This window comes from Heliconius melpomene, chromosome 15 (genome assembly GCF_056956725.1).
Source record: "Heliconius melpomene rosina isolate 202511_hmr_F chromosome 15, ASM5695672v1, whole genome shotgun sequence".
NCBI lineage: Eukaryota > Metazoa > Arthropoda > Insecta > Lepidoptera > Nymphalidae > Heliconius > Heliconius melpomene.
In genome coordinates, this window is record NC_140403.1 from 6,414,604 (window position 1) to 6,439,276 (window position 24,673).

Genomic DNA, 24,673 nt, shown 5'->3' on the forward strand with positions numbered 1-24,673 from the left:
CAGAGGGAAGCTAGTGTTAAGACACTCCATTTCCCACTATACGCCGAAATCTGGAGGCATTGCGTGTTGAGTGACCAAACTCAATGGTGTGCTTTGCCTCGACACCAGAGTGAATGACAATAAAATCTTAAATAAATATTTCATTTCCTTGAATGAGGATTGAACCTACTAGTCCATTTTAGTCACATTTTGTGCTACTGTGCCATGTCTGGCCTCATAAAATATATTTTCACAATATTTATTTTTCATTTATTTTATTTCGTTATATTTATTTATTTATATATAGCTAAAAGTATATTTTTTCTCGACAATGTATATAATTCAGGTATTCTGTACTAATAACTAGGTAATTTAGGCAGGAGTATAGAAATCTAGTGTTAAGACACTAATTCTTTAACTTCACACTTCAATTTCTTGAAGCATCGTGTTGAGTGGTAAAATTTGACACTCCTCTTGGCTCATTACCAGAGCAATGAAATGTAAATATTAACTATTTCATTCCTATAAGTGGAAATTCAACACACAACTGTTGCGTTGACATTTGTACTATGTTGCACTTTATGCCTCTATTGTTTAAATTGGCCTCAAATTTGTATAATATTAAAACATATTGATATAAACTTTTCTTTTGAATCTTTTTGCTCTCTTTGAAATCTTTGTGTAAAAGTGGTCTCAATAAATCAAGATGGGAAATATTGTACTTATTTACACATGTACATAATAAGGCATAAATTATATTTATATAGCAAAGAAGGCCTTCTCCGAAAGTTGAGGTGCAGGGGCACAAGTGTATGACTCTTAATGCCACAGGTTGTAAAAATTAAATATTTTTTTACTTCTTTCGCGTATTCAGATAAAGCTCAGTGTAGAGTTCAGCCACTCAACACGCAATACCTCCAGAATTCGGTGGACAATGCAGAGCGGAGTGTCTAACGCTAGGCTCTCTCATTCTCCTAAAAATATAATGTAATAAACATATATATAATATTTATTAAATGTATTTCATTTTGCAGTTTGAGTCTATCTTTCGGAAAATTAGAGAAATTCTTCAATAAAGTTGTGATCATTAGTTTGATTTATTATAAGTTTTTTTTTAAAAACTTGCCACAGTAATAATAAAGTAAAGAAAACACAACATTCTTATTTAATGCTTAACATTTGACTAATAATAAACTAATATACAAAGTTTTATACTTTAGTTTTAAAAATTTAATGAAAGTAGGTACAGCAGGAAATATGTTCTAATTGCATATTGAATGTGCATCGGCATACCAAAAGTGCATTAATATGTAATGAGAAGCAATATGTAGTTTTATATTGATATTAATGCTAAACTTAATGTACTAAAAGTGACACACCTTTTTTCTCAATAATATCATCAAGATTTATTTTGATAACAACAACTGTTTTTATGTACTAACCTGTATTTCCAAAAGTAATTCTGTTTTTCGTCTTCGTATGTCAATCAAAGTCTTTTGCTGCTCCGGTGTCAGCTCTGAAATAAAACATAAAAGTACTAAAATGATATTAGCACATACATGACTTTGAAACAAGTTGCCTTGCCTAACAGTGTAAAACATTGAGGTCAAGAAGTAACAAATCGACTTAATAATGGAAAGTTTACCCGTATGAGTAAAAGGGTCTGCATGATTGGTTGCAGTATTATTTCCTCCAAGAGACAAATTTTCAAATTCACTTATCATTTCTTATATTTACTAAAAACAGTAAACAAAAGTTTACATCGTTAAAATTGACTGGCAGCCATATTTATTTACTAGTTTCTACAGACTACTTACTAGTTCACTACTCATCATCATCGCTTCAATCATAGATTATATGAACGTGTAAGTCAGATACAAATATCAAGTGCTTAAAATTAATATTAAAATACATTGATAATTCATATTATTATTTGGTTGTTTCTAATCATTAAATTAAAAAAAAAAATTTTTGGAAATTTTATTTTAAATATATAATTTTTAGTCTATGAAGAATTGATAGAATTTTTATTTTTATCATAGATGATTAATATTTTTTTATAATTTACTTATTTTGCAGCATATATATTAAATTACTAATTTAGTACAATTTACATAATACATTAAATAAATTAAGAAAGAAAGAATAAATATTTTGAAAAGTAATATATAACGTAAAATCATATAATTATATGCATAGCAGGCTTAATACACAATATATATAATTTATAGTTCTATAGCTATGTTATAGCGTAGGTACAACTTTGCATTTTGCAAGTGCAAGGCGCAAGCCCTCCCAGGCGACGGGGTAGAGCTTACAAATTAGTGATGAATGTATCTATAAAATGCTATAATAATAATTATACTTCACAGTGAGTAGTCGCGAATCAAAGTACTCTTAAAAACTGTGTTTTATGTACTGGAGAGGTGAGATTGTGCATTTTTTCCTCAAGATTAGGTCTCTTCTATTGAAAGAAATAGAGCATCCCTTTTGTGTATTATTTTGTTAAGTGCGGGACTATTTATTTATTGCTAAGTAACTGTATTCTAGTACTTAGTGTTACGAAAACTCTTTTTTAGATCAGTAAATAAAGGCGTACTTCTGCATTGCCGGTGCTAACAATTAAAAGCAGAATGAACGACAGTGGATGTATACATTTAAATAATTTTAAGGCTGCGAAGGGAATAAGTCCGTATAAAATAGTACATGCATTTTTTGTGTCATGCACTTCATATGAAGCTAGAAGATATAAGGTAAATGAACAATTTTGCAGTTGAATTGAACCTTAGAGACAATAATATTATTTTTTTATTAATTTAATATAATACTTTTTCGGACTAGAATAGTATTTGCACATTACTGTGGTTGCCTATTGTTAAAGTTCAGAAGTTCTTCCTATTGTCAGCTGTAAGTAATCAGCTGATTACTAATCTTTGACCTCAAAACAGCTGTTTATTTAGTCTAACTATAAACATATATGTACTTGTATATGAATTTACAGTTAAGCCATTTTAGTTGCATTATTTGACATTGAAATTTAAACAAAATAATTATTTAGGCTACATCATGCTTGTGCTTCACCTGTGGTAAACCTGGACCAAGAATGCACTCTTGCCTCCATTGCATTTTCTTTGCTTGTTATGGGGGACATATTCAAGATCATGCTAAAATTAAGAAACATTATCTCTATGTGGATCTCAGCTATGGCAATGTATTCTGTGCACAATGTCAAGACTACATATATGATAGAGAACTTACTGATGTATCCAGAAATCACAAAATGAAGGAAGCTAAGTAAGTTTTATTTATATAAATTAATAAATAAAAAATATATTATCAGCTTAGTGTATAAACCTGCTAAATCTGTTTTTGTTATTTACATTTTCATACCATTCACACCCGCATATATCAGGGTAGGCAGACTATTCTGTATCAAGTAACTCCATTCTGCATCTTGAGAGGCCAAAGCCACTCTTTGTCTGCCATAGTAAGAAAATAAAAAATGGGGATTGAATCTGCCACCATTGCATTTACAGTCAGAGGCCACCTACTGTACTACAATGTGGCCTCTAAAATATTTCATAACCATATTATAATTCATAATATATTATGAATAGTATGTTATATTATATTTTGATTAACATAATTATTATGGTGTTTCATATAATAGGTCTTTAGGAGTAAGTGTACCATACACTCCTTGGTTGCCAAATAATAATGAAGCTATGGCTCTTCGACGCTTAAGAAAACGCAGAGTCATTAGTTCACATACTACAATTGGTCTCAGAGGGTTGCAAAACCTTGGCTCTACTTGCTTTATGAACTGCATTGTACAGGTAAATTATTTTTAAGAATTATTATAGCTTTAATAAAATTACTTGCTTTTTTAAATATTTCTAATTTGTTTTTCAACACTAAGGATAGAATATAAAAATATAAAATATTGTAGGTTCTATGCCACCTAGAAGAGGCTCAGGTTCAAGCATCAAAGTAGTTTGATTTGTATTGTCATTATTGCATAATTCCACAGTCTGATTGCACATAATGCAGTTTTGGTTTTTAATAAAAATCAATGTTACACTGAACAAAAAGTATAAAGTGGAAGGAATTATCACTTAGTTCTCGGTTCTTATACCATAAATTATAATCAAATGACTTGTAAAATGTTGTAGTAAAATATGTGATAAATATGCTATTGTGAACTTCTATGCTTTCTATTATGCACATGTTTCAATATTTAAAAGCCCTATTCAATTCGATTATTTTTAGCCTTGCCTACTTTATTTTATTTATTCTTGAAAAAAAAAATCAGCTTCACGCTCTATCCCGCACACGACAGGGTAGGCAGAGCAACTTTATTTTTACCAATATAAAATCCGAAATAAAATAAAAATATGCGTCATATTAAAATGTTTCTTTAATAAACCTATTCCTTTTTAGACATTGATACACACACCATTACTAAGGGACTATTTCCTAGGCGAGAAGCACAAATGCAAAACGCAGGGTTCCGGAAAGTGCCTCGTTTGCGAAGTCTCGAAACTGTTCCAGGTAAGCTATAAATAGATCACGTCTACGCGAAATATTGATTTTGTTACAGCCCTGAATGTGTGCTGACGTTGCAGTGATATCGGAAGCCATTCGGTGCAATTTTTATTTATAAGCTATTGTTTTTTTTGACTTAGTTCTATAGATAGACTAGATTCCGTATATAGGAAGGTAGGTAGAGAAAGTGTAGTGTTAAGACACTCCGTTCCCCATTTCCCGCTTATTTTCGAGTGGCATTAAGAATTGAGATCAGTGCCGCGCTTTGTCTTGTTATCAGAGTGGGGAAATATTAGTAATGCAATCGAATCCACAACCAGCCAAGCTGTCAGACACTGTGTCACTGCGCCATGACGGCTTCAATACCTACATTTTATTGATTCATATTTTGCGCAGTGAGTTAGTAATGCGGCGATGACTTTATAATATAAAATGTATTTTTTTTTATTATCTAGTATATGATAGTGTACTTTTCGAAACATGTTTGCTCTTCATAAAATGGATGGTTTCTTTCATATATTACAATTTATTCCTCAATCCTAAAACACAGTATTTACTTATTTAGAAGTTTAATACTAAAATAAAGTTTATGAATATGAATATTATTAGTGAAAAATAGTTTTATTTTTTTATTATTTATATTATAGGAGTTTTATTCTGGTGCCAAAACACCGTTGACTCTACATCGACTTCTGCATTTAATATGGACGCACGCGCGACACCTCGCCGGCTACGAGCAACAGGACGCGCACGAGTTCTTCATAGCCACGCTTGATGTTTTACATAGGTAAATTAATTTATAGATAATACTACTATAAAGGGTTGGATGTCTTCGGGTTTTCAAAACTATATGATACTATGAATTCAAAAATGTATCCAAGAAATGGCTTTTCTACACTAATTATCATACACAATTTTAGTAATGTACTGAAAAAAAAGGTATTTAAATTAAGTTTTCCGATATGTGTACCTCTTATTTAAGTAAATACTTGATAAGTAAGTATTAATTATCGATTGCAAAGAGGATGCTGAATCAAATAACACTTGCAAGCTTTGACTCCCAGAATCACTTGATACACAATACAGCTGTGTGCGCAAAACATGAATAGTGTTTTTATAATATTCTGTCTAATCTGCATACTTGGAAAGACTCAGATTATTTTTTAATTGAGTATAATTGTAGACAGAGATTAGTATATTATATTGTTTAATCGAGTATAATTTTATGAAAGATTAGTTTTATTGACTATTATGATAGCCTCTACCTAGTGTGACTTTTGCAATTTTACAGTGAAAAATTACTTAAATGAAACAGTAATTTTAAAATTATGTATTTTTGATTTTGAAATGTAGTCACTTAGTCAAACCTAACCATTTCCCTTAATGTGTTACGTAATTTATGAATGGCACTTTATAACGTTATTCATACTTTATAAGAATAATAAATGTTCTCAATATAATTCCAGGCATTGCATGAACGGAGTGGAAGACACGGAAAAAAAGGAAAATGGCCGTTGCAATTGTATAATCGACCAAATATTTACCGGCGGATTGCAAAGTGACGTTGTATGCACGTCCTGCTCCGGAGTTTCCACTACTATCGACCCATTTTGGGACATAAGTCTGGACGTGGCCGGCCCTGGGTCCCTACAAGCCTGCCTAGAAAGGTTCACCCGAGCGGAACACTTAGGTTCCGCGGCTAAAATCAAATGTTCCAACTGCCGCGCCTACAGGGAGTCTACTAAACAGCTGACATTGGAAACATTGCCAATAGTAGCCAGTTTTCACTTAAAACGCTTTGAGCATTCATCACAAATTGATAGGAAGATATCAGCATTTATATCTTTTCCCGCTGAATTAGATATGACGCCATTTATGTCTACGCACAGAAGGGCCGTGGACGCGGCTGATAATAATAATGCTCCGGAAGGGGTTTTCGAAGATAATAGATATTCCTTATTCGCTGTGGTGAACCATTTAGGTTCCCTGGACGCAGGTCATTACACTGCTTACGTGAGACAGATGAAGGGTAGCTGGTTCAAATGCGATGATCATATGATCACTCGGGCGTCGTTGAGGGAAGTGCTGGATAGTGAAGGGTATGTGTTTATGTTTTATAATTACTTGTTGTTGTTTACTTAGAATTATGTAAATACATGATTGTGATTTCTGTAGTTGTCACAATAATTTTAGATTAAACAGCGCTTATAAATAATTTCCGCCTTTGCGTATCGAGTAGCGAAAATCAACGCCGCGCTTGGCCTCGTTACCAGAGCAAAGAAATGAAAATATTAAATATTTCACTCTCTCAAGTGGAAATCGAATCCCCAACCTGTCACATTTACAGTCACACGCTTGTGCTCCCGCGCCAGGAGGACTTCAAATTTACATTTATTATCATTAAATTAAGTGTTTAAATTAATTTTTTGATGTAAAATATTTACTTATTAACAGTTACAGACAGATAGTTTGATAAAACAATTATTTACAAAGAATAGTATACATTAAACTTTGGCTCAAAGATTAGATCTTTTTTTTTCGTTTTTACTTACTTTTACAGAAGAGTTTCACTATTTAGTATCGCCTGTGTCAGAATTTATTTATTTCTATAATAAAAATAATATATAATATATAATATTTATAATAAATTTTATAATATTTAAGTATTTCATAATTTATGTTAAATAAAAGTAATCTATTACTTTTTAGAATTTATTTATTTCTATAACAAAAATATATCAATAATAATATATAATATATAATATTTATAAAAATATATAATATTCAAGTATTTAATAGTTTATATTATATGAAAGTAATCTATTACTTGTTAGAATTTATTAATTTCTATAATAATTTATCAAATATATAATATTTTAACATATTATAACATTTAAATATTTAATAATTTATAATGTATAAAAATAATCTATTACTGAAAAGTAATATTATAATATTTAAGTATTTAATAATTTATAATGTATAAAAATAATCTATTACTGAAAAGTTATTTAAATTCTTATAACTTCTTTTTATGGACGGGATAAGAGAAACAAATAATAAATTCAATATAATATTTATTCAAATAGACTTTTATTATAAGCACTTTGAATTGTCGAATGAACATATGAACAAAAAGCTACTACCGGTTCGGAAAGCAGTTCTGCCGAGAAGAACCGGCAAGAAACTCAACAGTTGCTCTTTTCAAAGTCAATGGTACAATTTATTATCTACATTCTATTACATTTAATAGACATTAATTCCATACATGTTTGTCCTCTAACTATTCTTGAATATTGAATCCAATTTCATAATTCATAAATTAATTTATTATATTTCCTAATTTATTATATTTCCCTTATTTAATAAATTTAGTAAATACACCATTATATATTTGATAATTAGTGAAATAATGGAAATATTAAATAAAAGCACTAGATAATTTATATTTAATTAAATAATAGAAATAATAAGCAAAAGCACAATAATTTATCTGTAAATAGTCATTTTTAAAAAAAATCAATAGAAAGCAGCACTTACGTTTGTTCAGTCCGGAAGCCCGTCCAGAATGTCTTTACAAAGCACTGCACTTCGATTTATAAACTACCGACCTATGATGGTGGGGAACCACCATCATAAATTTAGTCAAAATACTTCTAATAAATTGTATTATTTTAAGATACTGTCAAATTCATATTTTTTTATTTTAGTATTATAATATTATTAACGATAAAATTTAGAATAATACAATAAATGTATAATTTTAAGATACTATCACCTGCATAAATATTTATTTTCTTCATTTCTTCGAGTGAGAAGTGAACCCATAAGCTACCGCGTTTACAAGGTAGACAATATAGTATCTTAATACTTCGTTTCATACTTTCCGCTGTATTCTGGAGGAATTGCGTGTTGAGTGGCGGAATTCAACGCCGCGCTTTGCGTCGACATGAGAGAGAAGAAATGGAGATATAAATTTAAATAAATATTTAAATTCGTCAAGTGAGGATCGAACCGAAGACCAATCGCGTTTACAGTTACACTTTCTGCCCCTGCGTCACGGCTGGCCCCCTCAACTTTATTGTTTACCCTTTATTTATATGCTTTCAGGTATCTTCTCTTCTACCACAAGACCGTTCTGGAATATGAATGTGAAGTATCTTAAATTTGTTGAAAATCTTCGGAAATCTAATAATTGTATTTAATATTGCTATATAGAGGTAAATGTGTACTCATATTGCTTCCCACTTAAAAATATTTGACTTTAATCTTTTATTTACTTTTTATGTAGTGATTGACTAAAAAAATATGGTTCATAAAATATCATAAATGTAAAAGTGAATTATTTCATCTAAGATTTTAATTTTTTTTAAATACGCTTTGCTTTTACGTTTCTTATAAATTTAGCTATAAAATATTTCTGGTGAATTATATTTTTAAATGCAGGACAAATAAGTAACTACCTCGCTGTAAGTTTGTATGTGTTTATTTGAGCAATTTATCATGAATATTGAGAATGATTTATAAATTGTTCAAAAGGTGTGTTAACGGGCAACTATACACATGTTTTTAATTAAAAATAATAATAATAAAAAATGAATAGTCCAATAATAAATATACATAACTAGATTTAAAGAAGCTCGTTTATAAGTCGAATATTATAATTATTATTTTTATCAATTAAAAAAAAAATTCAATACGAATTAATGCTACACTGCAATTTTAGTAGAAAATGCGCTTAATGTTTTTGACGGTACCCTCTAAGTGTGAAATCGCCCTAAATATGTTTTAGGTTATTTTACATACATTCCTAATGTAATTACCTCTTTTAATAGAAAGCTACTTATTATATTATATTTTTGATTTAATTTGTCAGTGGCGGATTTACACATTTTTATTTTTTTTAAGTCATTAAAATTTCTCGTTTAGGTTTTTTTAATGTACTAAAATATAAGAACAGATGATTTCCATAACATCGCTCAAATTTGGAGATATTGCGTGTTAAGTGGCGGATACTAGGGAAGCTAATAAAACGTAAGAAACTATAAAAGGTGTAGTACCTATCTGAGAGACACCAGAAAACCGCCACATTTTTTTAAAATTTTTATACAAAAAATCTGCGTCCCTAGGCTCAACTCAGCTTGCTGGTAAATTCGCCTCTGATGTCTGTAACGATCAAATATTTAACGATAAGCAAAAAAAAAAGTCTAATGTCTTTAATTTTAAGTTAAAAATACAAAACTTTAACATTGGATTATTATTAACCATTAGGAAATATTTTTGTTTTATACTATGTAAAATATTTTATATGAATTTTGAACCCCGCATTTGTATGCTCATCCTAGTCCTTTTAAGCTTAACTTATAATAAAATATACATTATTATATATATTCAGAAAACGATTAGTAGTTATTTAGAATTATTAATTATGAAAATAATTGTAAATCTATTATTTTTTTGTTTTAATTAAGAGATAATTTTAGTAATAATGTACGTTATTTTTTCTTTTTAATATGTAAATAAATATAGTTTTGTCGATGTATAGTTCAAGTTTCGCCCTTATTACAAATTTATTGCGCGAAAAAACATCTGAATGCCCTTTGCCTCGTTACCAGAGCTAGGATAATAAATGATTGACAATCGAACTTTCAATCGAACAACACAACTGTTGTTTACAGTCGCACGCCCCAGTGCCCTTACGCAATGACGGTCTCAAAAACTGGTGGTACACCCTTTAAAATTGCTTCCTTTTGAAATATGCTTTTGCCATAGTTTGTTTTTTCTCACAATCAATTGTAAGTATATATAGAGGCAATAAGTATCGTTCCTGTATAATATGTTGTATATCTTTTATTTTTAATAGATTTGAACTCGTAGGTTTGACTGAACTGACATTAGTTTTATGTGATATTTAATATTTAAAGTAGTTAGTTTGTATGAATTATATTTCATAGAAATAGCTCCTATATATATATATATATATATATATATATATATATATATATATATATGTTTTAGTGGCTTGATTAACTAGCAAATTGTTATAAAAAACTTTAATTCTCAAAAAGTAAATGTGTCACATACATTTTTAAGAATTGTTCAAAGTAATTGAAATATTGATATTCTGCATTTTAATAATACATAATTAATTGTAAATTTTCACTCTATCGGAGCTGATTTACGGTGCATAAAGATATTTTGTCTATAACTGAGTAATTGCTGTTTAAAATATAAAATGAAATAATTCAATATTTTTTGGCTGTTGTCTTTCGACTTGATATTTATTGTTAGACTTAAGGTTTTGGAAAATATCTACATAAGTGTATTAAACTGTGTGTCATAGTAACATAATCTTAACATGGTAATTGCGGACACTTTCAAGATATATATGTATAAAAAAAATGTATTTTAAAAAGCTATATTACTAGCCCATATAATTATTAAAAAATTGTTTATCGTCTTTTTTAATATTTGACTCTTATTTTCTTAAATATATGAAGTAGTTCTATAATATGTTAAGTTTTCATCTTTCAATTTGCTAGATCAAGGCTTTATTTTGCATTTAATAATAATTTAGTAATTCTGATCCGAGCCTAATCTAGTAATTGTTTATTATAACTGTAACATAATAGGTGATTTATCGGAATGTATTATATGATTATGATAAATATGAATATAAATAATATTTTACAATAATAATGTCATATTACTTAATAACTATGATACATCTACTGTAGATGTATATAAGCATACATACAGGTATTTCAGATTAGTGTATTTATGTAAAGTATGTAAAATTGAAAATTTATTGTGTATACGGTGTATTCTATCTAAATGTAATATTGTATGTCAAATAAAAACTGTAATAGACATCGTAATTATATAATCCTCTGAATTTATTGTTGTTTATTTTGTACCTGTTGTCTTCTATTTTGAATCTTAACTCTACTATATGTTTATTAGGCAAAACGCGACGTTGAGTTCCGCCTCTCAAAATATAATCTTGGCATGTTATAAATGTGGCAGTCCGCAAGAATCACAGCATCTTGACAGTAGGTTAAGTTTATTATCTCTACAATAAGCGAGATATGGAGTGAAGCTATAATATATAATAATAATAATCACTAAGCGTGTTTGCTTTACTTGGCCCCAATTATTTTAATTATTTTTCTTTAACAAAAAGTACAAAGTATTAAATGTAAAATTATTTTTTTCTTTTTAACCTGTTAGAAGAGGAGGTTATCAATTCGACTGTATTTTTTTTATGTTTGTTACCTCAGAACTTTTGACTGGGTGAACCGATTTTGATGATTTAAACAAAAAAAGAAATTAAGAAAGAAAGGTAAAATAAAACAGTTATCGAGGATTTTTAAAATATATTTTTCAAACTAACTTTGCTTCAAGCAATGATAAGTGATAAAGTTAATGGTACGACAACTAGATGACGTTTACAAATGTGTACAATAATACACTGGTATATAAATAAACATAACTATTCTACACATTAGATTAACATCGAAAATTGAGTACATATAATGAATTTAAAATTCTACTATATAAAATAAATTTATTCGAGATATTCATCACAATATTCAGACATAATGACCACTAAGTGGCAATAACATTTTATTCTACATACAAATATGAAATAAATATTCATTTATTTATCAACAAATAATATAAATAGAAAAAAATTTACTGAATATAAAAAAAAAACTTATGAAGTATCAACACTTGAGAGACCTGTTGGTATAATAATAAATAAAAATAATTTAATAACAGATGAATTTAAGTAAAATAACATCTGACAAGTGGTTTTTTTAATTTTGTTAAAACTTCATAAAACAAAACGACAAAAACATTAGTAACATGTTTTTATATGGGTATTCTAAATTCTAGGATTGGTTACGTCGCTATATTCAATAATTGTATATTACTTAATTCTTTTTTTTTTTAACTTTTACAGTGTGGATTGCAAACAAATTAAATTTAAACAAATTAAATAAATCAAATTACAACAATAGCAATAATTCAATCATATGCTTTAAATAATTGTTTTTTTTTATGTAATAGTATTGTAAGGGATGTTGTAATTAATATCTTTTACATACATACATCAATTAATTCTAGGTGTAAGTATTTTTTTTATAGTTTATTATTGTGTTAATAAAATAAAATAATTATATTTCAATTTATTTTTCTCACTTTATCAAGCAGCTCTACCTGTAAAATAACATGGTATGCAATATTCATGTAAAAATATACAGGCATCCCTCGTATAACACGGTTAATTCGTACCGTAGCACGGTATCGAAACCGTGTTGTACAAACCTTGTCTTGTGTTATATCGACACCGTGTTATACGAAACTTTGAAATAGTATAAATAAAGGCAATGTGTATCGTGTTATATCCAAACCATATCTTAAGGTGTAAAGTTTTATGATAGCTGAAATTTCGTTCCAAATACTACATAAATGAAAAAGGAAGTTACCTTGAAGTTTTTATTAAGAAAAATAAATTAAATTCAATTTTATGATGAAATACAAAAATAAAAAAATAGAACAAAAAATATATTCAAAGACTAATAATAATAATTACATAGTATAAAACAAGTAGGAACAGCTTATTAAACGGAAAAAAAGTTCAAATTTAAAATGCATATTTTTCAAAATCGTGTTATATTAATATTATTTCTTGTATCGTGTAATATCGAAACCGTGTTATACGAGGGACGCCTGTATTAGTATTATCCGATAATTAATCTAAATAAAATTGCATAGAATTACGCTACTAATAACCATGGACGCAGGAACAGGCGGGACGGAGGGTCCGTAGCTGTCCCATAAAATATAAAAAAGAAGGAAAAAACTGACATACCACTAAATCTTTCTCTGCCTACCATATAAAATACAAACTATAAGAATAAATGGAAGAAAAAACTTTCTTTTATTTATTCTTATAATAATACTTGTTTATTACTTATTTAGAAAGCGTATAAAAATTTGAGCGACATTTGAACCAGCCCCTCGTAAATAAATCCCGCTACGTTTAAATTTACATACCCTTTTCTAAATAAGTATTTTCCTATCCAGTGTGGGAACACTTTATAAAAATGTCAAAAAGAACAATTACTTGGTGGAAGACGCGTTAGTGGGTGGTTCGTCAAGCAACGTTTCCAATTGCTTCACATCTGTGACGGGCAGGGAGCACGCGTACCGCCGACACACGTACGCGGTGGGCACCTCACCTACGTTACGAATACGGCTCAGGACTGAAATAAAATAAATACAAAATATATAATTACAATAGATATTTCATAGAAAAAATAAAAACCCCAGACACAAGAAGCTCTAAAAATTAAACAAACATCTGACAAGCGCTCCTTATTTTCTTAAGTAACACTGTGAAATAAATAACTTTTCAAAAGAAAAAAAACTAAATAAAAATCTTCCGATACACAGCAATAGCAGAAGAATATTTCTCCTCTACCTTCTTTCTTTCAAGATCGTCGATACAACGTTCTCGAAGGTCAAATGAGGTCTCCCTCTGCCATTCTCCAACCTCCTCATCCCTCTTACCATCTTATTTAATGATTGTTAGTACTTTATTAAACTATTACCACCATACCATTACTAAATACATTAAAGCAGTGGTTACGGGTTAGTACAATACGGTCAACGAAGTCGTGGCCGACCTGAAGTTAGGCTTTCTGAAGAAAATTGTCAAATAAATGAAAAAACAAAAACTTTTTTTAATGCACTATAAAGTATAAAATAAACTTTACCTTTAAAACTACTATACTATCACGAGATTTAAGAGCTTATATTTATTTCGTTTCAGACCAAGTTACCATTTAATTTTCTTATCTACGCAAGTTAATCTGAACAACCTGAACTAACTGCCACTGCACAATCAACAGCCACGACTCGCCGAGCGCACTGTGGCGCCCCCAAGGTACTCACGTATGTCGGACATACCGGCGGGCGCGTCCGGGTCGGCCAGCGCCAGCACGCGGCCCGGAAGCAGCCGCGAGCGAACCGCGCGCGCCAGCTCCAGCGTGCGTGGGTCGCAGCGCCCGCCCGATATCAGTACCTATAGAGATGTGTATTCTTGTTGACGTCTTTCACCACTCATTACGCAATGTCACGAAGGAAAAGGTATGTCGTAGTGACTTCCCTTTGCCGATCAGTGGAGAACAGACCGCCTTATTACTAGTCTTTATTAAGGACTATAGAATTTCGACGTAAATCGATAAGCCGTTGACTTAGTGGTTAGAGCCCTTCGACAGTTATCAAAAGACGCGGGTTCGAGTCCAATTTCGAAAAACAGTTACTTTTCCTAATACCGAATAATAGTTATGTAATTCATATTATGATATACAAGAGCATCATCCGACCGGTTCTGTTATACGGCAGCGAATGTTGGCCAGCACTATCTCGGCACACTCAGGAGCTACACGGAAATGAAGATGCTGAGGTGGATGTGCGGCGTAACGCGGTCTGATCGCATACGCAACACATTCATTCGAGGTAGTCTTGGGATCCGTGACGTAGCGGATAAGCTCCAAGAGCGTCGCCTGAGATGGTTTGGCCACGTTACGCGCCGGCCTAAGAACTATGTTGGATGCAAGTGCCTTGCTATATCAGTTCCTGGAGTGAGACTTCCTGGACGCCTAAGGAAGCGCTGGCTGGATGTCGTGATGCAGGACATGAGAGCCAATGGTCTAACCACCGAGGACGCAATAGACCGTGCAAAGTGGAGTAGGTTGAGTAGGAGGGCAGACCCTGGCAATAGCCGGGATTAATGCCAGGAGGAAGAAGAAGTTATGTAATACATATTACTGTAATATATTTTACCTGTGTAGGTGAATCACTATAGAACATAAGTGCAGACATCATTTCGGGTAGCGCAGTAGGCGTTTCATTGAGTCGTTTTGCGAACGCTGTTAGGAGTTTTTTTGCCATATTTTTTTCTAATTCTCCGCCCTCTGCGTACGCCGCGAGACGTAACAAGTTATGACACGCTACACTATTGCCTGAGGGCTCAGCGCCATCTTGATCTGGAATATACAGAAATAGATATAAATTTCGATTCGATTCCCACTCGGGAAAAATATATTTACATTTTAAACAAACAGTTTGCATTAGCCCGAGGTCAAGGAAAGATTACTGCAAAATGTTCGAAAACTCGTCTATATTCAATATTTTATTTATCACTAGCTTAAATGAGAATGGAAAATTATGATAACCATTAATTCCTTTACCTTCTTTAAGTCGTAACACAACTGTGTTATCTTCAGTAGAACATGTATAGTATCCACCGTTTTCCTCATCCCAGAACATTTCATTCTGTTTCGATTGTAACTGACGAGCCCAATTGAGCCACTTTGAATCAAGTGATGCTTCATACAAGTCAAGTAAACCTTTAATTAGAAACGCGTAATCATCTAAAAATCCCTGTATAGGCTGCAGACTGAAACAGAAACATATGGATAATATATATATGTAAAAAGGAAAAAAATCTTAAAGTTATATTATAAATATATAAATTATATTTACGTTTTACCAATTGAGCCATCTTCCAATTTATAGCAAGAATGAAGAAGAGTTTTATTATTCTTGTCGTATAAATATTCTTCTATGAACTGAGCAGTCTTGATAGCATCATCTACAAAACTTTTTTCTCCTAATCCTTGCCCAGCTTGTGCCAGTCCAGCTATAATAAGACCGTTCCAGGAACAAAGCATTTTTGTATCCAAATGAGGACGAGGTCTTTTTGATCGCGCTTCGTACAATATATTAATGCAATCAGATATGATAAGGTCAAATTGTTCCTTGTTAATACCAAATTTCGACATTGTTTCTTCTTCACTCCCATATACTATTAAAACATTTTTGTTTGTTAATTCTCCATGAGGATCACTTTCACGTGAAATATTTCCAGATTCTTTAATACTAAAATAATCACAAAACACATCCAAAGTCAGGGTGCCAAGACTTTTGTCGCCAAGAAGAGATTCAAGCTCATCATATTCCCAAACACAGAAAGCTCCTTCCTGTTTATGAGGCGCGCCAGCTATGGGATAAGAGTCCGCATCTTCCGCACTATAATATCCTCCATATTCATGTCTCAAATCTCTATTGACATATTTTATTATATCCCGAACGACTTCCGCAAAGAACTCATTTTTGGTCGCAAGATAAGCATCAGTGTAAGCCACCATTAATTGAGCTTGGTCATAAAGCATTTTCTCGAAATGTGGAACGTGCCAACGACTGTCTACAGAATAACGTGCAAAGCCACTAGAGACATGATCATGTATACCACCTTTTGCAATTTTAGTCAAGGTGTGTAAGCACATATCTAAGCATTTTTTACCTTCCGAATGTTGTTTGTCGCGTGCATAGTAATGGAAAAGAAAATTAAATATAGAAGCTTGAGGAAATTTTGGTGCTGTTCCAAAGCCACCAAACTCTGGTTCAAATGATAAAGTGTAACGTCTAACACATTTATTCCATGCGGCTTCCCCTGGTACTGATGAAGCCTCAACATCTACTTTCGAAATACTTTGTAAGGCATCCATAATACTGTAGCTCGCTTCTACAAATTGAGTTTCATTTTCTTTCCACTTTTTAGCTAAAGAGAGTAGAATTGATTTAAATCCAGGACGACCCCACCGATCTTCTGGTGGAAAGTAAGTCCCACCAGTTACTGGGTGTAAATCTGGAGTTAAAAATACTGACATAGGCCAACCACCAGATCCAGAGGTTGCCATAACAAAAAGCATATAAACACGATCTATGTCAGGTCGCTCTTCACGATCCACTTTTATATTGACAAAATGTTCATTCATTACTTTTGCAACAGCTTCATTTTCAAAAGATTCTTTCTCCATGACATGACACCAATGACATGTTGAGTAGCCTACAGATAAAAATATAAGCTTGTTTTCTCTTTTAGCTTTATCAATTGCTTCTTGGCACCAAGGATACCAGTCTACAGGGTTATGGGCATGCTGTAATAAGTATGGAGATTTTTCAGTGATTAATCTATTTGTAAATTTTTCTTGTTTTGCATTACTTGTTTCTGTACCGCCTGTAGCCATTTTAATTATATTGTCACTGAAACTTCTTGTTAGCGGAGGTACAATTAAATTGTTGTGGCCAATTGAAGAAATTCTAGGAAAAACAATGATATATATTTTAGGATTTCATTTTTATTTATACTTTTATCATCAATAGTGGCTTGTCACTTGACTTTTGTATATATTTATTATTACTTTTACAATCTTTTATAATTATTAGGATATTGGCATAGTGATAACAATTATCTATATATATAAAAGGACTTGTCCTCACTGACTGAGGTAAGACGCACGCACAGCCGTAACCGCTGATGGTAGAAACGTGAAATTTGAACAGATGTTTACTTTTGTAATCTGGACATCCACTAAGAAGGGATTTTGAAAAATTTTAACCCTAAAGGGGTGAGATAGGGGTTGAAAGTTTGTATGGAAAAAAATTTAAATCGTCACCGATTTTTATAAAATTTGAAATTTATATTTTTAAAAGTATTTAATTGAATACGTGTTTCATCGTTTTCTAGAATTCTTCCCCTAAGGGTGCAAATAAGGGGTTGAAAATTTGTATGGAAAAATCTTTAAAACGCCACGGATTATTATAAAATTTTAAATTTAAGCTCTTAAAAATATTTAATTGAACATGTGTTTCATGGTTTTCTAGAATTCACCCCCTAAGGGTGCAAATAAGGGATTGAAAGTTTGTATGGAAAAATCTTTAAATCGCCACCGATTTTTATAAAATTTGAAATTTAGACTTTTAAAAATATTTCATTGAACACATGTTTCGTAGTTTTTTAGAATTCATCCCTAAATACGTAAGCGAAGCTGCGCGCGTCCGCTAGTAATATAATATATGTGCAATTATAATTTTGGTGCTAATTATATACAACTATGAATGTGAACATATTGACAAGTAAGATAGATAATTTGGTAAATATTTTACGTATTATAAACATATTACGAATAAATCAAAGGGCTACAAAAAAACAAGGTCATCACGTTGTTTTATAATCAACATGTAAATTTAATACGTAACACCGTACTACCAAAACAAGGATTACATAATGTAAAATTGCATAATTTTCAATTTCTCACCTTCTATTAAAGTAAAAATCCCGATATGTGCACACCGGTTGTGAAAGTAAAGGATCTTTTGGACTATTATGAGCCAAATTTATATTTTTAAATCTATTGTCACCTGTCGACAAACGTCGTAATAGTAAAACAGCGCGGCCTGTAGGCATAATAAATAAATTAATTATTAATATAATACGTCACTGATCCATTAATTATCTCAAATATATTTTTGTCTTTCACATTTCATTTCAATATTGACAGAATAACGGTTCGGTTCGGTTCTTTATTTATGGCGCTTCGAGCGTGCCAGTTGAGCACTATTCACTTCGCCAATGTCACGTTGTATGGAGAACACACAAAGGAGGTTGTACGGTAAAAAAGAGATTATATTACACGATAGGAGAATGCATGTCAAAAAGAGTCCAGTTAAAGTGTTGCCTTCACCTATAAAATAAAAAATCATAAAATAAATATATACATGAACATGAGTTAGTAGTAAATACTATTTTACAAATATATTAATTTATAGTTTAATATTATTATATCTAATATATTTACATAAAAATTTACATAGAGGACTAAACACAAACATTAACAAACATTGAACACTAAGAGGACGGGGAACTTTATAAGGAAGAACATCATATAAGGGATGAATTAATTTAGGACAGGAAAAAAGTATGTGGGAAGGTGAACCGTCGTCCAGCCCACATTCACACAGTGAGTGGTCCCTGACCCTGATCTTGGCTAGGTGCACAGGCGTACAAGCATGCCCAAGGCGCAAACGACAAATAGTTGATAAAACCCTCCGTTCAGTAATTTTTTGAGAAAAAAACCAAGGTCGCCTTGGGATATTGGGTTGAATAGTGGCATAATACTTACCTTTCTGAGATTTTGACAATTCCCAGAATTTAGTCCATGACAAATCCAAATGAGCTTGTGCAAGAGACAGCAGATCCTGAGCCGAAATAGAAAAGTAATCTAAAGTACCACACTGGATGGCTAATTTAGCACAAGAGTCTGCAGATTCATTCCCACTGATTCCAGAATGCCCTGGAATCCATGCCAAAGTAACATCTAAACCCTTTAGATAACATGAGTACAGTTCTTCACGAATCCTTAAAATTATGGAAGATCTCAATCTACTATGAAACGGATTTCCCTTTATAGCCAATATGCAGCTTAATGAGTCAGTAAAGATAACAGTCTGTTTAAAATCGTGGGAGAGTGTGAACAGGATTGCTTCCAACAAAGCAACAGCCTCTCCTGTAAACACAGATGATTCGGGAGGACATTTAAATTGTAATATAATTTTGAATTTTGGTATCCAGCAAGCTGCACCAACACAGCTTTCCTTTGAAAGCTTCGATGCATCTGTAAAGATGAGGACATGGTTTGGCCAATTTTCATTTACCTTGGATTGAAACATTGCATTGGTGTCAACAGCTCCCTTGGATAGGCCAAGATTAGTGATAACAGAAGGATGGTGTACTAAAGCCCGATAAGGCGTACAAAATAAAGGATTAGATGGACTACTGGACAAGGGATGAGGAAGGGAAGTAATTTTAAGGAAGCTATTGAGCAAGTATGGGAGCGGTTTGCCGCGGGGGATGAGGTCCGCTAGCTCAGATAGCTTAGGCAATAAGGGATGGGAAGACAGCTGTAACATTTTGCCTACAAATCGGTCAGACAGGAATTGTCGGCGGATAGGAAGGGGAGGATCCACACACTCCACCTGCAGAGCATTGGTGGGGGAAGACTTCATTGCACCTAAAATAATGCGTAGACACTTGTATTGTATACGATTAAGTTTTTCAGTAGCAACTTTGTTAAAGGGGTCTAGAACAAACAATCCGTAATCAATATGACTACGGATTATGGCATTGTACAGTAGTTTTTGAGTATAAGGGTGTGCACCCCACCACACACCAGATACAGCTCTTAAAGCATTAATGCCTTTTTCACACTTTCTAGTGAGATATTCAGCATGGGCAATTCCATTCAGTCTTTTATCAAAAACCATGCCTAAAAATTTAACATTTTCTGCAAAATTTATGTGTTGATTATTATAAACAATTTCAAAGTTTGGTATAACTCTCCTTTTGGTAAAAACCACCGCCTGGCACTTTGCTACAGATAATGCCAGACCATGTGAAGAGAGCCACTGGTTAAGGTAGTGCAAAGCAGTATTTAATCGATAAGTTATGTCCTCCACAGAATTTGAGCTGTGATAAAGGACGATGTCATCAGCATACTGAAGGATATTACAAAAATTATTAACAGACAATTCGAGGTCATGTGTGTAAATATTATACAACAGAGGACTGAGAGCTGAGCCCTGAGGAAGTCCTTTCCAGACATGTCTGGGAGGAACAGTAAGAAGGGGATGTTTAACAGACACCGTTCTACCAGTTAGCAAATTACATATGAAATGGATCAACCTCGGCGGGATGCTCAGCTGTTGCATTTTCTGCCTGAGCACCGGAGGAAGGACATTGTCATACGCAGAGGCAACATCTAGGAAAACACCCACCAAATACTCTCCTTTGGCAAAAGCTTTTCGAATGTCTGTAGCAAAAATGCTGAGACTATCTGTAGTACTTAACCCCTTTCTAAAGCCAAACTGAGAGGGAGCTAAGATATTTCTACTTTCCACTATCCATTCCAGTCGATTTTTTAAAAGCCGCTCAGTAATTTTTGATAATGTTGATGATAGGGCAATGGGTCTGTAAGAGTTAGGATCAGATGAACATTTTCCAGGTTTAAGGATAGGGACAATAATTTGGGATTTCCACGAGTTGGGGATATTGCCTGATTGAAATATATTATTAATTATACTTAAAAAGACGAGTTTAGCTTTCTCACTAAGTCTAGTGATGAAAGAATAATAGACACCATCTTCTCCTGGACTAGTGTCTTTTAAATCCGCTAAGATGTTTTTGAGTTCTTCAAAGGAAAAGGAGGTATCCATTTCCTCTGAAGATTCAACCAGCGTGGATGTAAGGAGGTCTTGTGATGGAACAAAAGGAGGAGCTAATTTGTCTGCAAAATCATTAAGCCAAATAGAAGGATTATTGGAATTAGGACTGTCGACATTGTTAAGTGACCGGCGAAATCTCTTAACATTTGTCCAGACAAGGGAAGAAGAGGAGCGGGGACTAAGGGATTCACAAAAATTAACCCAACCAAGTTTTTTCTTCTTCCAAATCAAATTCCTAAATTGCGTATCGGTACGAAGATACTCATCGTAATTCTCCATTGTCATAGAGACTGCGTATGACACCTCGGCAGATATTCGCCGATCGACAGAGTCAGAGCATTCCTGATCCCACCAGGGATTGGAAAGCATCTGGTTCTGAATGGAGAGTTTTTTGGGGATATGAGAGTCTGCCGCAGCTAAAATGGCTGAGACAAACCGATCATAACAAACAATGACATTCTCATAATCAATAGATTCAGGAAAATTGGACAACATACAATCCACAGAGTCAGCATACTCAATCCAGTTAGCTTTTTTTAAATTAAATTTGAGAAGCGGATAAGGATTTGGTGTAGGTAGTGGTCTATTACTAAGGGATAAAAGAATTGGGAAGTGATCACTACCAAAGGTGGAAGGAAGAATGGACCAAGATAATTTGGGAGCAAGGGAAGGAGAAGATAAGGAGAGGTCAATGGCAGTCCTAGGATTCTGATTAGGATTAACCCTACGAGTCGGCGATCCATCATTGAGAATGCAAAGATCTACATCATCAATCATGTCCACCAACGAAGGTGAAAATCCATCACAGTAATAACACCCCCACAAAGTGTGATGAGTGTTAAAATCACCCAGGACCAACACAGGACTAGGAAGCGAAGAGATGATAGATTTAAGCTCTAGGAAGATAGAAGAGGAAGGACGGGGGATATAGACAGATAGAAAGGAAATATCAAAGGCCCTCACAGCAACAGCATTAATCTGTTGACTGTGAGTTGGGAGAGGAATACGGGAATAAGGAGAGGAGTGCCGGATAAGGATAGCACTACCTCCATACCCATCATTCCTGTCCTCCCTTAAACAGGAGAAGCCCGGCACCCTACAAGGAGAGCCAGGCAACAGCCATGTCTCCGAGAGGGCAACAATGATAGGCTCATGCAGTGAAACAATATTAAGTAGTTCGTGCCTTTTAGGCCGAATACTTTTACTGTTCCATTGCAGGAATTTCAGTGGCGCCATTATTAAGGAACTTATTGCAAATTTTGGAAAGATTTAAGGCAACGTGGGACGGTAAAGAAAGTTCATCAAAGGTGGAAATTATGCTCACAAGAATATCTGTTAGGGCACCTAACAGATCATTTTTAGATGCTGTTGAGTTGTCAAGACTTTGATTGAGAGCACAACCATTAGGAAGGGAGGAGGAATTATTACCAATTATGGACTGGTGAGCTTGTCTATCAAATCCCTTTGCAAGAGGAGCGCGGGGACGTGGGGTTTGGAAAATGGTCTTACGGTAGGACTTACTAAGTGGTACAGGAGCAAGCTGGTGAGGGATAGGCGTTGAGGAAACATGAGGGGAAAACATAACCTTAGCAATATCTGCATAGGATTGTTTAACAGGAGGGAAACGGGAGGATGCTTCTATGTAAGAAATGCACTCTTGGGACATTGCAATTTTGATGGACTGCTGCCTTGCAAACTCAGGACAGTCCTTGTCTGTTGAATAATGCTTGCTAGCACAATATAAGCAGTTTGAATTTTCCTTGGTTGCGTCACATGTATCTCCAGTATGATCCTGGGAACACCTGTAGCACCTGGGCTTTGATCGGCACTGTGATTTAATGTGGCCAAAACGACAGCAATTCAGACATTGTATTGTTGGGAATTTGTATGGTTCTACAGGAAGCGAGGAATGATAGGAAAAGACCCTATCAGGCAACTCTTGTCCACGGAAAGTGACCACAACCGACTGAGTCGGAATCCATGTAGTCACCCCCTCACTAACATTCTTCCTGTTCAGCCTCCTTGCTTTCATCACTAGTCCACTTCCAGAGGGAAACACCAATGATTCGACAAGCTCGTCTAACGAAAAGTCTACGGGAACATCTCTTATTATGCCCATTCGAGTTATATTAAATGTTGGAATAATGGCGACATATTTACACAAACTCAATACTGGGTTAGTTAAAAATAAATTCGCTGCAGTAGCCGTTGAGAATTGAACACTAATTTTATTGCGTCCAATGTTCTTAACACCATCCTTAGTAATATCAGAAACTTTATTCCTATGTAGGAACTGGCCAAATTTTATTGCTTTAATAGCGGTACCCGCAGCGGGGTCTGGAGTTTCCCTCGACACATAAACAATGAAAGGGCCTTTATCGGATTCTAGATAGGATTTTGGGCTCTCGGATAAGGAAGGATGTATATACAAATTCTGGATTGAGGGTGTAGCGGTATCGGGATTTATTATTGTTTTTTTAATGAGACCATCACTATTAGCTGGTGAGTCTCCACTTTGTCTCTTTCTAGACGACAACTGTGAGTCCATACTACCTCCAGGATCAGGGGGATCAGGAGGTCGAACCGGCTCCATTGCCAATAAAAATAACCTAACCTAATTTATAATACAATTACGCTACATACAAAACAACACAAACACTTACTACAACCAACCACCTTGCTAAGATAAATTCTTTTATAACTTTCAACTTTTTGAACGACAAAAAAGAAGGATATCAGCACTAAAATAACAAAACTCTCACTAACACGTGTGTCAACCAAAACAAACGTCAGCGAAGTCTCGACAGAATAACAATAATACACTAATGTTTTGTTTTGTTTTGATCATGAACATGAATCTGTCAAATATTTTATGGAATCGATACAAATAAAATCGATATACATCGAGTCGATAAAATATATAAAAGAATCTCAAAATTTGCGGTGTTTTAAATTATTATTTATCATACACAAAATATAATATACTAGGTATTTAAAAATAGTTCGTTAA

The 24,673-nt window shown here is 33.1% G+C and overlaps 2 protein-coding genes and 1 long non-coding RNA gene across 4 annotated transcripts; 1 reads left to right on the forward strand and 2 right to left on the reverse strand.

The window, feature by feature from the left end:
• Nucleotides 1-268: 268 nt before the first annotated feature.
• LOC146531498 (uncharacterized) lies at nucleotides 269-1,797 on the reverse strand. Its single transcript, XR_014878777.1, has 3 exons — nucleotides 1,625-1,797; nucleotides 1,422-1,495; nucleotides 269-953 (listed from the first exon to the last, which is right to left on the reverse strand). It is a non-coding gene; the product is annotated as an uncharacterized LOC146531498 (long non-coding RNA).
• Nucleotides 1,798-2,003: 206 nt separating this feature from the next.
• not (ubiquitin carboxyl-terminal hydrolase nonstop) lies at nucleotides 2,004-11,419 on the forward strand. The gene is made up of 8 exons (XM_085198066.1): nucleotides 2,004-2,405; nucleotides 2,559-2,732; nucleotides 3,038-3,273; nucleotides 3,650-3,815; nucleotides 4,420-4,530; nucleotides 5,172-5,311; nucleotides 5,991-6,623; nucleotides 8,635-11,419. The coding sequence occupies exons 2-8, from the start codon at nucleotides 2,613-2,615 to the stop codon at nucleotides 8,687-8,689; spliced, it is 1,461 nt and encodes a 486-aa protein (XP_085054192.1). The 5' UTR covers nucleotides 2,004-2,405; nucleotides 2,559-2,612; the 3' UTR covers nucleotides 8,690-11,419.
• Nucleotides 11,420-11,885: 466 nt separating this feature from the next.
• On the reverse strand, nucleotides 11,886-18,944 carry LOC146531500 (spermatogenesis-associated protein 20). Of its 2 annotated transcripts, XM_085198067.1 has the most exons (7): nucleotides 18,702-18,944; nucleotides 16,084-17,703; nucleotides 15,789-15,997; nucleotides 15,382-15,584; nucleotides 14,488-14,617; nucleotides 13,658-13,796; nucleotides 11,886-12,747 (listed from the first exon to the last, which is right to left on the reverse strand). In XM_085198067.1, exons 1-7 carry the CDS (start codon nucleotides 18,848-18,850, stop codon nucleotides 12,744-12,746), a joined length of 2,454 nt encoding a protein of 817 aa, XP_085054193.1. In that variant the 5' UTR covers nucleotides 18,851-18,944; the 3' UTR covers nucleotides 11,886-12,743. The 2 variants fall into 2 exon arrangements, with proteins under 2 accessions (XP_085054193.1, XP_085054194.1); XM_085198068.1 differs by having other exon boundaries at nucleotides 11,886-13,796; nucleotides 14,503-14,617.
• Between the last annotated feature and the right edge of the window lie 5,729 nt (nucleotides 18,945-24,673).